The sequence below is a fragment of the Cuculus canorus genome, chromosome Z (genome assembly GCF_017976375.1).
Source record: "Cuculus canorus isolate bCucCan1 chromosome Z, bCucCan1.pri, whole genome shotgun sequence".
NCBI classification, from domain to species: domain Eukaryota; kingdom Metazoa; phylum Chordata; class Aves; order Cuculiformes; family Cuculidae; genus Cuculus; species Cuculus canorus.
Genome location: NC_071441.1, coordinates 37,984,061 through 38,000,358, shown reverse-complemented (window position 1 = coordinate 38,000,358; position 16,298 = coordinate 37,984,061). Strand labels below are relative to the sequence as shown.

The 16,298-nt window shown below is 44.5% G+C and overlaps 1 protein-coding gene across 1 annotated transcript; it reads right to left on the bottom strand.

Moving 5' to 3' along the window:
- Positions 1-246: 246 nt before the first annotated feature.
- ZNF367 (zinc finger protein 367) lies at positions 247-7,132 on the bottom strand. The gene is made up of 5 exons (XM_054055382.1): positions 6,439-7,132; positions 5,870-6,020; positions 4,027-4,146; positions 3,452-3,590; positions 247-2,864 (listed from the first exon to the last, which is right to left on the bottom strand). The coding sequence occupies exons 1-5, from the start codon at positions 6,787-6,789 to the stop codon at positions 2,624-2,626; spliced, it is 1,002 nt and encodes a 333-aa protein (XP_053911357.1). The 5' UTR covers positions 6,790-7,132; the 3' UTR covers positions 247-2,623.
- Positions 7,133-16,298: the final 9,166 nt, after the last annotated feature.

Below are 16,298 nucleotides of genomic sequence, written 5' to 3'. Positions count from 1 at the left end.
CGCCCTCCTCGCCTTTAAACCGGCACCGCGGGAAGGGAGAGGCTCGACAGGGCCGGACTCCGAAAGTGGCTCTGAATAATTGGCTTTGTCTGGTTAACGCGTGTGGCGTTTCAAGAGGGAAGTTAAACACCTTCCTCCTCTGCGCGGGGAAGGGAGTCCGGCTGTAAGGATGGCAGGCACGAGGAAGAACCCGAGGGTTTCACAACAACCCACCTCCAGACAGCAAACAGGAAAATTAAACCGAGTTAGTTTCTATTCAAAGCATTTATTAAACTGACAGCACATCCACGCTCCTGCTGTTAAGTCATGCCAAACTACAACTTACTTTTACGAAGCATTAAACACTTCAAGATTTCTTGTATGTAATCACTTCGTATTAAAACAAACAGCAGTCTTCCAGTCTCAATTATTTTTTTTTTACTTGTTTTTTTAACCACAACCTGTCACAACGCAAAATTGCTCCAGCTGTCTGAATTCTATCTACAGCCAAGTAAAATTCAGTGTACTTGTCATACTTGATGAAATATTCCACAAGTTGCCCGAAGCATTACAGCCGACTGGGAGAAAAGACAATAATAAATCAATCCCATTGAAGCCAAAAGATTCCAGTCTGCAACTGGCTGGTAGTTAAGAGTCTCGTCTCCTGTGAAACACTAGTCAGGAGCTAGTCTGAGCTGTGACTCAGAAGTACAACAGATTTATGCGCAGGGCTCATTTTAGGATCAGACTATTTGCCTGTAGCCAACTGAACAGTCAAAAGCGTGAAACTTATCTGAAAAATTCCAAACCTACCCAACTGAAACATTAGTCTTACATGGGCTAAGAAGCCTAGAATAACCAAAGTATTTCATATTTTTGAGCCTAAAAAACTTAAATCAGAAACAAATGGGCCTGATGTCAGCTAAGCTGAGGAGCTGAAAGAAAAAGTTAAACCGTATCACTGGTGCAAAGTTATTACATTCAATGAAAGTGATTTGTTTTAATTATTCAATTATTCTTAAGTGCATCAAGACATCATTTAAGCAAACTGGCTTAATGAGATTTCTAACCACAACACATTATGAATCACCAGAGAACATAATCCAACAGTTGCAGTTGCTGGTGTAAAATCATGCAACTTTTCTGGAACAGCTGTATGCACCTGGTCAGTCTATACCAAATGACTGATAAAATGATTCCTTCCTCTAGTGTAAGCGAGAGGGAAAGTGGCATCCCTTCTCAACTGAATTTCCTGACCTTCAACAAGAGGAAGGAGTTAAAGCAGGTCAGTAAATTCAGATCATTTAATATCCCCTAAAGCAACAGCTTAATGAAAAAAAAAAAAAAACCAACAACAAAAAAAACACACAAGAACTCCAACCAAAACACAAAGTTTCGTTAGCATATTAAGAATCTCTGGTTACCTTCAAAGCAAAATATAGAAAAAGATCACAATGCAATGCTATCTGAAAGTATATAACATTAAAAGTAACAAGATATCCTGCTAAACATTTTATATTGGTATCTGATTACTAGTCAGCATTCTGTAATCTCATTTATGTTGGGAATAAATGAAATCACACTGTTCACACACTTGTAACTATATTTGAAGCCTATTTTCTATTCATATAGTGAATACTTTTCTGCAGTGTTTAATTAATAGCTGTGCTACAGTTAGTGAACACAAAATTGGCATGTTATCCTGAAATAAAGCAAATAAGGTGGCTTTATGCACAGAAAGTACAAAGGCTTCTATTTGCTAATAATCATATAAAAGCAATACTTCAAAACTTAGTGTTTGCTAATAGGAGATCTAGAACAGTTTACTACAAAACCACACCACCCTGTAAATCCCCCTTTTATTACCAAATTCAAGTGCCAAATCACTACAGGGTCCAAAAATATCTGAAAAAAATATTACCAATTGTTTACCTTTGTCTAGACTTTGCAAGACTAATCATTTTCAGATAAAGCCAAAAATGTGCAAAAATTCCTAACATCACGTTAGGAATAACAAGTGCTACCAAGAGATTCTGCTGAAATCAAATCAGAAAACATAAAACAGCAAAGTCAAGCCTCATACCTTGAGCAGTCACTGTGAAGATCCCGAACAATCCTACAGCTTACTACACAAAGCAGTTCCTTCCCCTCTGCAAGCTGAGATAACTAAGCTCTCAGTCTCAGTGATACTAGGTAAAAACACAGATATTAGAAAAACATGGTTTCAATGCTGTTTAACAATATTTATACCACTTAGTATAAATTTGCCGAGTCACATAAATACTTTTCTGTCAGCCTTCTTTAGCCACGTGTACCATTCCGCTAATTGCGAAAGTGCTTCCTGTGAAACTGCTTCAAATAAATGAGTTAACCTTGCAAAATCTAGCTCCCCACAACACATAAATTTGTCAACCCTGCATTATGCAGTCCCATATTTACAAAATACTTAGAAACTTTACATCTGTCTTTTACCTTACAAAAAGTGCAATTCTCTTTCCCCATGTGATGGGGCAACAACATTCTTCATAAATTCTACAGAATAGCAGCCTATAATAAGCAAATAAGGTGCTTAGCTTATGCCCAGGATCTAACTGGTTAAGTACCACCAGGAAGTACATTTTCTATAGGCAGACTCTGTTCCCATCTACTGTCGCAGGGGTGCCACAGCTAGGTTTGCAAGCTCAATAAGAGCCAGTGCACCATGCATGCGTTCACGCTGTTCCTGGAGGCGGCGGCGGCGAGCAGCTGAATGAGCACTGTTTTTCTCTTCATCATCCTCTTCATCAGATTGAAGATACTCCATTGGGTCCTGCTGTTCCTGATCCGTTTTTTGGATTGTTTTAGTTTTCAAAGCAGGAGCGCGTTGTTCCCTATTCTCCCAGTACCTACAAAATCAGATGTAGGGAATGCTTTTAAAATACATACAACTGACTTGCACACCAACAATTCAAAGCTGGGAAAAACCTCCCAAGTACTAGCTTGCATCTGACTAAGCACTGCATTTGGCTTTGTCCTTCAGCCCTTGTATGGCAGTATTTAAGCTGTCAGAAACCTCCTTATTCAGTATTTTAAGTGCCCAAGTGAAGATCTGTGACAGATTTCTCCTTCACACAGTGTTCCCAGCAGGTGTTTCTCGCTAGATGTATACAATTGTTGCCCCTCACAAGATGAGAATTCAGTAAGACTGTAGCACTGAAATAACACAGTACTAGCAAGTGTTGATAGAGGCAGGAGAAGCATCTAAGTAGAGAACAAAACCAAAAACAACCAAACAAAAATTATAAGAAAAAGTCTCATAAGGAACTTTGTCCTGAACGGGAATTTGCACTTCTTAAAGGAAAGGCAAGGAGGAGGAACAGCCCATTTTGGTTTGTTGGGGGCACTTGCTTTGCCCCAAAAGAAAAAAAAAAAATGCTTTCTCAGACCACCCTCACTAGTCTTTAGAAAAAGGTGTCTCCATGAGGGAACTTACTTTGCTAGCCAGTCAGCCACAGCTTTATTGTCAGCTGTCTGCTTCTTACTCAACCTGTCTGTCAGCTCTTCCCTCTTCAGTCGGGCATCTGGATGTTTGGGACAATGACGGTTTGCATGCGTGAACCTGCTTAAACAGCCTTAAAAAACACAAAGTGAAAATGAAGAACATGTTATGGAAGCCAACCAATGAGCAAGCATTAACAACTGTGGGATAAAGGTACTATTGAATCCAACCTTCCTCTTACAAAACTCCCTTTACAACTTCCAAAACCCTAGGTTTGGTGAAAAACAGCAAGCTCTGATTGCAAGGTTCATTGCAACATCGCAAATGCCCCATAATTTTACACATTAGTATCAACAGTCAGAATTACTGATAACCTACTTATATAGTAACATATGCAATTCTTACATACATAATTGCATAATTATGTAGATTCTGCATGGCTCCTCCCTTCCCTAGAAGCTTCTCTAAGATTAAAGCCTGAGGGTTTTATGGATCTTTTACACGTGAACATGCACGTATTTCCAGTCCTAGACTGACCCTAGTTCTGAAATCGTTCTCTGATGGCTCACCATTCTCTGAGCAGACGAAGGGTTTCTCCCCTGTGTGGAGACGCTGGTGAGTTTTGAGCTGCCCACTCTGAACAAAGGCTTTCCCACAATCTGGGTAGTCACACAAATACGGCCTCTCACCTTAAAAATAATAAGGGAACAGATTTATGTGAGCAGAATATAAGAGAAGAATTACTAGTATCCAGTGGTAGTCCCTGGCTTAAGATTTACACAAGCAAGCTCTCCTTTTACCCACTTAGATGCTTGCACCAGTCCTTGGTATACCAAATAGCAGAAATCCACTTTCACCCCAAACAGATCTTCAGTTTGAAGTATATGCTCAATGCTGCTGGATAATACAATTCTTCCCAGGGAGACAGGATGGGAGGTGGGACAGGGGTGGGGGGTGGAATGGACAGACCAAAATCATAATTAAATTTTTGCTTGTCCTATTTTCTCATTTAAGCCTCTTGTATAGCACTATGTAAGTTTTGTCCCATGAAACTGTGCAACTACAGAGCAAGAAATATATGCACTAAAATCAGTAAATGGACAAGTAATGTAATCAAAGTTATAACCAGATAAATCTTACCCGTAGCATAGCCTGAACTAGGTTAAAGTAACTGAGATCAACACTATAGTAACACACAAAGTTGTAAAAATACCTCATAAGGGAAGACTATCTGAAATAAGTGGTAATGGGTAAAAGGCGGTCACAAGAGAAACTTATTCCAGACTTAAGCCAAAAAAAGTTTTCTTAGACCAGTCATCAAGGAAGACTCCTCCATGCAAACACCCATGAGAGGAACAGACATAGCAGGTGTCTTCTCCCACCAGAGGGTCTGACCGCATGTCCCTACGCAAAGAGATGCCATAGTGCCGCTCCTCAGGGAGGACAAAGCAAGGGCAAAGCTGACTTACTACATCAGAGGAGCAACACAGGGGTAAGCTCTGCTCATTTAAGTGGTTTATACAAGTTCAACACCCAGCAGAACCAGATGAAATACAAACATCTTTTGATCAAAGAGCAAGAGAAACTGCTGTTTAATATTAGTATCTAGGTTAGTCTTTGTGACTTGAATCAGAAAAGCAGACTATGGGAGAAAAGGCTCTTCTGGAGTCCTGTTTGATTTGGGCATTTGTGGGGGAGTGTTGGTAATTCTGCCCGTTTCGTGAGCTACACTAGCTCACACTTTATCATAAATACAGTCCTCCTGAAACACAAAGGAAAAAAAAAAGTACTGGCATCTCCTGTTCCAGCTCAGCTGGGTATCAAGTGCAGTGATCTTACATTTTAACTGAACCGTGATATGCCTTCTACATACAGTTCAGTAAACTAGTGTGACCACCTTCACCCCAAATATTGAATTTTAGGTGGTGAGAGAGAAAAAGACATGGTCAATTTAAGCATTTGAACCTTTTCCTCCACATTAAGCTGCACTTCTAGGGTGTCAATTGTGGAAGTTACCAGCCACTTTTTAAGTTTCCATCTCGTCTCACAACCAAACTTTGATGGTTGTGTGGAAAATATGGTAGCGAGAAGGAAATAAACCACAGAGGCGTTCAACTAAAATGTGCTACCATATACAGGGCACCAAGCTCAAGAAAAGTTCCGCCTGTGACAGCAGGCACACTGCTTGCCTATACTATTGTAGCCCCGACTGCTGCTACGCTTTCCCATGACAGACACAGTTACAAAGACTTTGATGGCACTAATAATCCCTGGAAGAAAAGTATGATTTATTTAACAGCTACAGTAAAATATCAACAGGTCGAGTGTGCTTTGGAGGTTTTTTTTTTAATACTTTTCTTGTTGCTTCCTAAGCTGCTCCTGTCAGCGATTCACACTTTTCCCCTGACTCACCGGTATGAGTTCGCTTGTGGGCCTGCAGGGATTTCTCTCGCGGAAAGACACGGTTACAGATATTGCAACGTATCCTGCTGGACGAATGCTCTCCTTCATTGATCAGGTCGCGGACGGTGTCTGCTCTTGGCCGGCCACGCCTTATCCCATCCTGTACGGAAAGTCAGGGAACTGAAATCCCACGCCTTCCCAAACCTCCGCGGCTCAGCCTAAGCCCGCAGCTTCCCCGGTGTGACCGCCAGGTGACGGCTTCGACCGGGGGCCATGCCCGGACATGCGCAGCCCGCCCTGGTCGCGGGGTGCAGGGGATGAAACTCCAGCGCGGGACCGGGAAGGGCTTCTTTAGTGGTTTCTCGGGTTTGTTTTTTTTTCCTACTCTAGTTGTTAAACGCAGGGAAGAGAGGCGGGAACCCCCCAGCCCGCGGGCGGCCCCCACCGCCTTCCCGCCCGACGAGGCGTCCGCGCGCGCGGCGGCCGGAAGTGACGTCACTTTAAAAGCTCCGGCGCGCGGGGGAGGGAAGCAGCGCGCGGTGCTCCGTTCCCCGCGCCCCCCGCGCTCTTTCGCTCACCTTCGCGTGTCGGTGCCGCGCGCCGCCCGGGTTCCGCGCCGCCTCCTCCTCCTCGTCCGCGGCGGCGGGAGCTCTGCCCGCTCCCCCGCGGGGCGGCGGGAGGGCCGCGGGGGCGACAGCGCCGCCGGGGCTGAGGGTGACGTTGTGGGCGTTCTCGCCCCAGCGCCACGGGTAGACCATGAAGTCGCTGAAGCCGGGGCTGGTGGGCACGGGCAGGGTGGGCGCCGGCTCTTCGCCGCGGCCCCGCGACGAGGGCTTGATCGGCGTGGTTTTGATAACGGAGACCAGGACGCGCTTCGGGGAGTCCTGGCAAAAGATCAGCGGGGGGCCCGCGGGCGGCTGCTCCGCCATCGCCGGCCCCGGGCGGGGCGCGGGGCGCGGGAGCAGGGTGCGGCGGCTCAGAGTCGCCGTCAGAGCCGGGCCGAGCAGCGCGTCCCGCCCGTCCCGCCTCAGCTGCTCATCGCCGGCTACCGGCGGCGCCCCGGTGCCTCCCCGCGCTCCACCGCCTGCCCCGAGCGGATCTGCAAACCCAGCGGCGGGCACCGCGGCGAAGCAGCCGCCGCCGCCTCCTCCTCCTTCTCTTCCTCCTCTCCGCACCTTTCCGAGCGGCGCCGGCCCACTGGCAACCCCAGTCCCCGCGATGCCCGAGGAGGAACCGCCGCAGTCAGCGCTTGCAGCCCCGGCTGAGCCCCAGCTTTTCCCGCGTTACATTTCGCGCCTGGGCGTAGCCAATCACCCAGCCCGCCGATAACGTCACGCGGCCACCGCCCCCGACGGCCAATCGCGCCGCGGGGAACGCGCAGGCCCCGCCCCGCGGGGAGGAGGGGGACAGGGGGCGGTCCGAGCGGCGCGCGCGTCTCGCCGGCGGGATTCGAACGGGAGCCGGCACCGCCCCCCCGGTCCCCCCCCGGCCCGCGGCTCGGGGGAGACGCTGATTGGCTCGGCGCGCGGTGGGAAGGGGGGGCATGGCGCGCGGAAGCCGCGACCAATCGCCGCGGAGGCGCGAGCGCTTTGGCGCGCCCGGTTTAAAGGGGCCGCGCAGGGGGGCGCGGCCGGTTTTGCGCTGTCATACGAGGAGTACTGTTACAAAAACAGTGTGGTTTTGGTTTAAATGCTAAAGTAGAGGTTAAGTTTCATCTAAGCAACTGTATTTTTTGAAGGTCAGACAGTAGGTTTTCTTTCAAGCGGTGTTTTCCCTATTCATTCTTTGAATATAACTTCTTATATGAAGTATGATCTGTGCTGAACAGATGGCTCTTCTTCTGTTATCACCTCTGTTTAGAGCCTTTCCCTGCCCCAAATGCAAGGTCGCGCAGAGAGCTGGAGCCAGCTCCAAATTAGCAAGAGTATTCACTGTTGTGAAGCTAATAAATAACATTAAAATTAGTCCTTGGTAACCCCGCTCCTGGAGATGTTCAAAGTCAGGTTGCATGGAGCGTTGGGCAGCCTGATCTAGTGGGACGTGTCCCTGCCCATGGAAGAGGGGTTGGAACTGGGTGATCTTTAAGCTCCCTTCCAAGCCAAACTATTCTATGATTGTATGAATAGAATATGCGTAAGATTTCTGGGAAAGCTTTTACATATGCATGTGAGTGGGGAATCTATTCTGTCCCCAGCTCTTGTCTCATTGCACAGTACTGATGGAGAACACTCCTGCATGTCTCCCAGACCTGATAAAGGATGCTTGCTTTCTAAAACTTAAAAAACAGTCTTGGAAGGTTTATTTGCCGGCTTCAATGAGAAGCTTGACATGAGATGGCAATGTGCACTTGCAGCCCAGAAAGCCAAATGTATCCTGGGCTTCATCAAGAGAAGTGTGGCCAGCAGATCGAGAGAGGTGATTCTGCCCCTCTATTCCTCTCTTGTGAAACCTCATCTGGAATACTGTGTCCAGTTCTGGAATCTTCAACGTAACAAGGATATGAAGCTGTTGGAACAGGTCCAGAGGAGGACTACAAAGATGATCAGAGGGCTGGAGCACCTTCTGTACGAGGACAGGCTGAGAGAGTTGTGGTTGTTCAGCCTGGAGAAGAGGAGGCTCAGAGAAGATCTTATAGCGACCTTCCAGTACCTGAAGGGGGTCTACAGGAAAGCTGGAGAGGGGCTATTCATGAAGGCTTGTGGTGATAGGACGAGAGGGAATGGGTATAAACCAGAGAGGGGCAGATTTAGACTGGACATTAGGAAGAATTTCTTTACCATGACAGTGGTGAGACACTGGCACAGGTTGCCCAGGGAAGTTGTGGATGCCCCATCCCTGGAGGTGTTCAAGGCTAGGTTGGATGGGGCCTTGGGCAGCGTCCTTTAGTGGGATGTTCCTGCCCGTGGAAGGGGGTTGGAACTAGATGATCTTTAAGGTCCCTTCCAACCCAAACTATTCTATGATTCTATAATTTTATGATTTTCAGTATCACTTGCAGGGGTGCATGGAGATCTGCCCCATTCCAGCATTCTGTGATGCACCCCTCATCAGCATTACTGGCCACCAGCCCTGCCGAGCGACAGGCACCAGTCCCAGGGCTGCAAGGAGTGGGCAGGAGAGAAGGGCCAAATTTCTGCAGGAGCTGCCACAGGCTGCGATTAGGGGATTTTCACAGGCTTTTCAGGCATGTGGTATTAGAAGTTCATATAGGTTACAAATTTCAGTATATTACTGTTTGAGGAGTGGGGGTTTTCCCCTCAATCTAGCATAGCTTTTTAGGTATTTGTACTGCAATTACCGAAACATAATCTTAAAATCTACCAGTCTACTTAGAATCATGGAATTGTTTAGGTTGTTAAAAGACCTTTAAAACCACGGAGTCTGACCCTTTACCTAGCAGACCAATTCCACCACTAAATCATGACCCTAAGCACCACTTCTGCATGTCTTTTAAAAGCCTCCTGGGATGGTGACTCAACCATGTCTGGGCAGCCTGTCTCAATGCTTGTCAACCCTTTCGGTGAAGAAATTTTTCCTAATATCCAGTCTAAACCTTCCCTTCTGAGGCTGTTTCCTCTTGTCTTATCACGTGTTACTTGGCAGAAGTGGTGAGCACCAAACCGCCTTGCTACAACCTCCTTTCAGGTAGCTGTAGAGAGTGATAAGGTCTTCCCTCAGCCTGCTTTTCTCCAGCCTGAACAACCCCAGCTACCTCAGCCGCTCCTCATAACACTGATGCTCCAAACCCTTCACCAGGTTTGTTGCCCTTCTCTAGACACACTCCATAAGCTCAACCTTCTTCTTGTAGTGAGGGGCCCCAAACTGAACACAGTATTCAAGGTGCAGCCTCACCATCACCAGGGGCACGATCACTTCCCTGGTCCTGCTGGCCCACACAGTTTGTTCTTTGGGACTAAAACTCTGTCTGGCTCTGCAGCCTGCTGTCACACGTGGTAGGGCACAGGGAGGCTGCAAGCCTACCTAGGTGTGAAGCTCCAGTGGCCACAGTGAACTGGGATTTGTGTTGGCTTTACCTCATCCATGTGAGCAAAAGGCATATGGCTGAACTGTAAAAGATTTGGTAGTAGTGAGGAGTGATTTGGAAATGCTGTGGCATGTGCTGGTCTGTCTTCAGCTGGTAAAAACATGAAAATGGTTGTAGGTTTATTTTAGCTTTTAAATCTGCAAGTACCCACTGTGCCTCATTTACTGTATCCTTTGGAAGCTGCTTACTCAAAAATAAAAGGCTTCAGCTTTACCACATACAGCAGTACTTCTTTTATTTTATGCTAGTTCTCTGCTATTTTTAAGCAGTAGATCTTTCTGTTCTAAAGCAGGAGCACATTTCTTGGCACTTGATGTGGGCCTTTTGTGTTGAAGCTAACTAGCAGCACTGCATTAGCATGCTATTTTTGCCACACTGTCTTACCATCACAGTGAGTTTTAATGGCTAGTTGTAGGTTGTGAAATGGATGACTCACATTTCTTACATTAATAGCTAATTTTTGAGACAAATATCAAGAGTGCAGAGAAGCCGTGAAGCTGTAAAAACAGTGAAGGTTTTTTTTCCCCTGTTCTGCTTTGTTCACTGCTGTTCATATGCTGTGGAGTGCTGCCTTCTAAGGCTGTTAGCAGCCATCCCTGCTGATGGGAAAGGGAAAGTGAATCGGGGAGCAAATTTGCAGTGTATGCCTACTGAATAACCCCACCTCTGGAAAGTGGGAAACTCCTACCTGTTCTTCCAATGCAGAGACTGTAGTACTGAACTGCAGTTATTAAGTGTCGAAAAGTGACCCTTTAATTATGAATTACAGCTCGGTTTGTCACAACTATCCTTTGAAACTCACTAAAAAACTCTGTATTTTTTTTGCTTAGGTAAATTTTTGTTCATAGGAATAATACCCCAGCTTCTCAAACTCGGTGTTATATATCAAAGTCCTTTGTACCATGCCAAGTCAGGCTGTCCTTATCAGGCCACAAAGAAAACACTGCGGCCTGTAACATTTGTTTCCGAAATGAGCAAACAGGTTTCCGCATGCATAAATGTGACCCACTTAAAAAGCTTCAACACTAAAAATCCCATGGAAGAAAGTGCCCATAACTTTGGGCAATGTTGTAGAAGAGTGCTAATGCAGAAAGATAGGTAAAATACATTAGGAGGAAAAAATAGCTTGTGTTAAAATAATTGCATCCCAAAACCAAACTGTGAATACCCTCGTTAACTTTCCAAAACTACACGGCTGATGGACATTTCAAGTAGTACAGGTAGCTGCTGAGGAACTCTAGTGATCCATGGAATTGATGTTATGATTTGGTACATAAAAATCGTAGATGTTGTGAATGGTGCGATGCATTGTGAGTAACTGAGTATTTCCACACTTTTCTGTGCCACCCTAGTGTACACTTTAAATTTTGCCTGATATTCAAGGGTCTGGCAGCAGATTAACTTCTTCACATGGATCATGTAAATAAGAGAAGGAAGAGGTGAGCCGATGCCACTTCTGATATTTTAACTGCTCTGAACAACAGTGTTTCACGTAGTAATAACAATAACCAAAAGGAGAGAAGTGACCTCTCTGCCCAGATGCTGCTGCTGGAAGAGGAAACATGCACACACAATGCATGTGGCCTAAAGGTCTTAAACCATGCTACTTTTCAGTAAAACAGTCATAGGTATATACTACATAGCTCATGTAACATTATGTAAAAACAATTCTAAAGTAATCATCTGAGTTATAGTTTCTTAGCAATTAAATATTTTTTCTTTTGGTAGTATTTTGATGCTATGCTAGTAGCTTAATGTATAAAAGCATTAATATTTTAGTGTTAGTGTAGAAACAAGAAAAAGTTCTCTCTGAGACGTAAAGGACCAAGATAATGAAATAATGAAATAACAATCAGGTCAAATCCTACTTATTATTACAATAAAGTATGCCTTTTATTACAAACAACTTAATACAGCAATAGTGAAAAGATATGGAGCATAAATTCAACAGAAAATGAGGAAAAAGTACTTGTGATCTATCCATCTTAGACAGTCTCAAGAAGGACATCACAACTCAAGAGTTTGAGAAGGATAAAATCTTTCAGAAATAAAACATAGAACAACTCTCTAAGGTGGGTAGATGCTGTATTTTTCAAACTGAAACAGAACACAAAGGAATGATAAACGAAGGGGAAAGAAGGTGCTCTGTCCATCTGAAGCATGCTTCAGCTGTTTCTGGCAATCTCTCAAAGTTCAAAGCAGAAAGTTTGTTACTCCAGGTTTTGCTTTATATCAAATCAATATATCAAGACAATAACATTGCTTATGTTAATAAACATTAGAGGAGTTACTGAATGTCACAGAGGAAAGGAAACAGGATAAGATAAGCACATCCACAACAATGATAAATAGACGTATTTTCCTGTGCAGGTGTTGGAAGAGTAGTAGTAAACACGAGCAAGTTCATCTTCAGCGACATAGCTCTTTACTGCTTAGCCTAAAACTTCATGTCATCACTTGAGTTCAGTAGAATTACCTTGCTGGAAAATGTGTGTGATGGCTAAATGTGCTAAGTGACAGAGTGTTACCCTGTCTACCTGTTCAGGTGCCTTGCTCCCAAATGAGGCCTTGAGCCCTGTGTTAGATTCGGGGTGTTCCTCCTCCAGATGAGGGAGACTTAGGCACTAGAGAATAAGATTCATATCTGGGGATGAGAGAGTGGCTGTAGAAAGACGATCACCTAAAGATGCCCCTTGCTGGTGATTAATGCTTAGCTGTAAAGGCGAGAGGAATATGAAACTCCGTTTGCAATTTTCTGTCTCCTGTAATTAAGCACCTTTGCCCTTTTAAAAAAAAAGTAGAGCAAGGGGTCTTTCAGAAAAGATTATGTATCCCATATCTATACCTGCCTGGGAAGCTTGTGTAGGGCTGCTGTTCTGCCCATGTAAAAAATCCACTTGTGGAGCAACTTTGGCAGGCAGCCTTCACCTGGGCTGAAATAAGATGAGTAATCTGCTGCCAGGAAGGTTAACCACCCATCCTGAGTGTGAGATCCAGGCTTTGCATGCAAATATGTAAACTACCAGTCTTCTTTGTCCGTTTCTTGTTGTTTATGTGTGTGTGTTATTTGACAATCTCGCAATGATTGTGCACAGGAAAAAGCTCCAAATGAAGAGGTCACAGATTACTTTAACCCGCCATGGAAGACATAATCACTTTGGGGTTTGAAATCCGTATTACAGAAATTTTGTTTTGATTGATAACTCAGAGAAAATGAATTTTTTGTAAAGGTCTACATTCATTTTAGAAAATACAATTATACAGACAAAGACAAGATAAATTTCTAAGCAGTGTTTTTCACTGTCATTGTGGAATCTCTTTGAGAAGTTATACTTTTTTGGTCTCTTTTGAAACTCTGTGATAACAAAGACACGTTTGACAAAATACCACATCTCTTATCTTACTGCTGAAATTGTTCTGAATTCCTTGTGTTTGTTCCTCTCCAAAGATACTATGACTTCCAAAACACTGATTAAAGCGGCAAACAGTTTCTCTGTACAGTCAATAATGGCACCATTTTTTCTGCTGTCTTTCATATGCAGCATAACTTCAGGAGGCTTTGATTGAAGAATGTAGAATGTTTTAAATAAAAATAATCATAAAATCACCAGGTTGGAAAAGACCTCTGAGATCATCGAGTCCAACCATACCTATCTGCCACTACACCATATCCTTAAGTGCCTTATCTACCTGTCTTTTAAATACCGCCAGGGTTGGTAACTCAGCCACCTCCCTGAGCAACCTTTTCCAGTGCCTAATGACCCTTTTGGTGAAAAATATTTTCCCTGATGTCCAATCTGAGCTTCCCCTGGTGCAGCTTGAGGCCATTCCACCCTGTCCTATCACCTGTCACTTGGGAGAAGAGACCAGCACCCACCTCTCTGCAACCTCCTTTCAGATAGTTGTAGGCAATGGTGGTGTTCCAAAAATTTCTAAAAAGTTTTCTGGATATAGTGTTTGTCATGGAAATCTAGTGTGGATGCAAACATAAGGCTCCACAAGGGCTTGCAAAATATTTGGTAGAGTTGCAGTAATGTGGTGGTGTTAATGAACTTCTCCAGTCTAGAAGAGGGCAATTTCCAACTCCTTTTCACTGAAAGTACATGCAGTTTCATCTTTCTACAGACTAAAGCAACTATTCAGAAGCAAGAACAGTAGATAAACATTTCTTATATAGCATTTTGTTACTGTTTTGTGTTAATGGAAATACCTTCAGAATTTTTTATGTTATTGTTAATTATGGCTGGCTCTTTTTTACAGTTTGAGAACTGTGCAGAAATAATAATGATATCTTGTCTTTGCTGAGTTAGAATTTCCTGCTTCAATTTGAAGTAAGTTACAGCCTAAGGGATCCTACTTGACTACCGGCATTTTGTAAAGTTGTTTGTGAGCAGATAATAGCCCTAACTTGGTTGCTATAATTATTCCGTTGATGCAAAACTGTTTGTGATGTCTTCAATGAGGATGAAGCTAGAAAGGGCATAGTCTAATGGAATTAGTTTTATTCTGTAGCAAGCGTGCCTTGCATAAGTAGGTCTGTGTGAAAGCTAGGGGAGATGCAATGATTATGTTTAGGGCTTGGCATAGAGTATGCACTGTATTTTATCTTAGGATAGTCTGCCCAGACCTGTTTAAACTCCAAGACTGAGGGAGGAAACAGTTGTTATGCTGCCAGGGCCATCTCTAATCCTGTCTTTCAAAGCACAGCTGCGAGTCAGGTTTAGGTTTGCAGTCCTGCACTAAGGATAAGATTAATTTCAAATCAAAACAGGATGTACCATGAAGTTAAGGTCAACAGAAGTTAGTTTCCCATGAACAATCAGGATAAAAACAAGGCCAAATCATAGAAATCATAACCACAATTGGCATTCTTCAAAAGATTGTGTCTGAAGGGCTGAGATTTTTACATCGTGTGTTTGGGTTACTGTAGCTGATACAGGTATGTTTTGTTGGTCCAGTTGCCTGTCCTTTGTGAACAAAACCTGTTGACTCTCTGCAAACCTTTGCACTGTTCCTTTTATTTATAAACCTGAGAGGTAGTAAAATGACTTGCTGCTTACACCAGGCATCGCTGGTTGTGGCCAACATGGCTCCAATAGTCACAGGGGTGCCTGCACATCCAGTTTGAGGTCGGAGAGGCTCAGTGTAATGAACACCACAACAGTTTTAAGCAGAAAGGTGCAATTTATAAACTGTGGGAATACCAGGCCAGTTTATGCAAATGTGTTGTCCCCTTATATTCTGTTTTTCATTAAAGTCACTCATTAGTGGACATGGATTATATCAACAGACCCATGGTGACACAGTTCTGTGATGACTACAGGCCAGTCATTCTCACCTCTGTGCCTGGCAAGGACACAGAGCAGATCTCCCTGAAAATTCTGCTGAAGCACATAGAAAATAAGGAGGGGATTGGTGACAACCGGCCTATATTTTATATTAGGATAGTCTGCCCAGACCTACCTTCCAGACCTACCTGCCCAGATGGTCCTACATTCACTAAGGGCAAATTGTGCCTAACAAATTTTGTGGCCTTCTGCGACAGGGCTACGGCATTGGTGGATAAGGGAAGAGCAACTGACATCACCTGCTTGGGCTTTTGCAAAGTATTAGACACTGCATGACATTCTGGTCTCTGAATTGGAGAGATATGGATTGAAGGATGAACCATTCAGTGGACAAGGACCTTTCTGGATGGTCACACTCAAGGAGTTGTGGTCAACGGCTCAATGTCCAAAAGGAGACCAGTGACAAGTGGCACTCCTCAGGGATCAGTATTGGGACCAGTGCTGTTTAACATTTGTTGTGTTTAACATTTGTGCTGTTTAATCTTTGTCAGAGACATGGACAGTGGAACGGAGGGCAGCACCAGCAATTTTGCCAACAAACCTTGCTAATGACACCAAGCTGTGTGACACAATTGACTGAAAAGAAGGGATGCCATCCAGAAGGTCCTTGACAGGCTTGAGAGATGGGCCTGTGTGAACCTTATGAAGTTCAATAAAGCCAAGTGCAAGGTCTTGCACATAAGTTGAGGCAATCCCAAGCACAAATACAGGGTGGGCAGAGAATGGGTTGAGAGCAGCACTGAAAAGAAGGACTAGGGGGTGCAGGTGGATGAGAAACTTGATGTGAGCTGGCAATGTGCGCTTGCATCTGAGAAAGCCAACCGTATCATGGGCTGCATCAGGGAAAGTGTGACTAGCAGGTCAAGGGAGGTGATTCTGCCCTTTACTAAGTTCTTATGAAACCTCAGCTGGAGAACTGTGTTCAGTTCTAGTGTCCTTGCCACAGGAAGGAGGATGAAGCACAGGAAGGAGGATGTCTTGGAGTGAGTCCAGAAGAGGGCCACAAAGATGATCCGAGGGCTGGAGCACCTCCTGTAGGAGGACA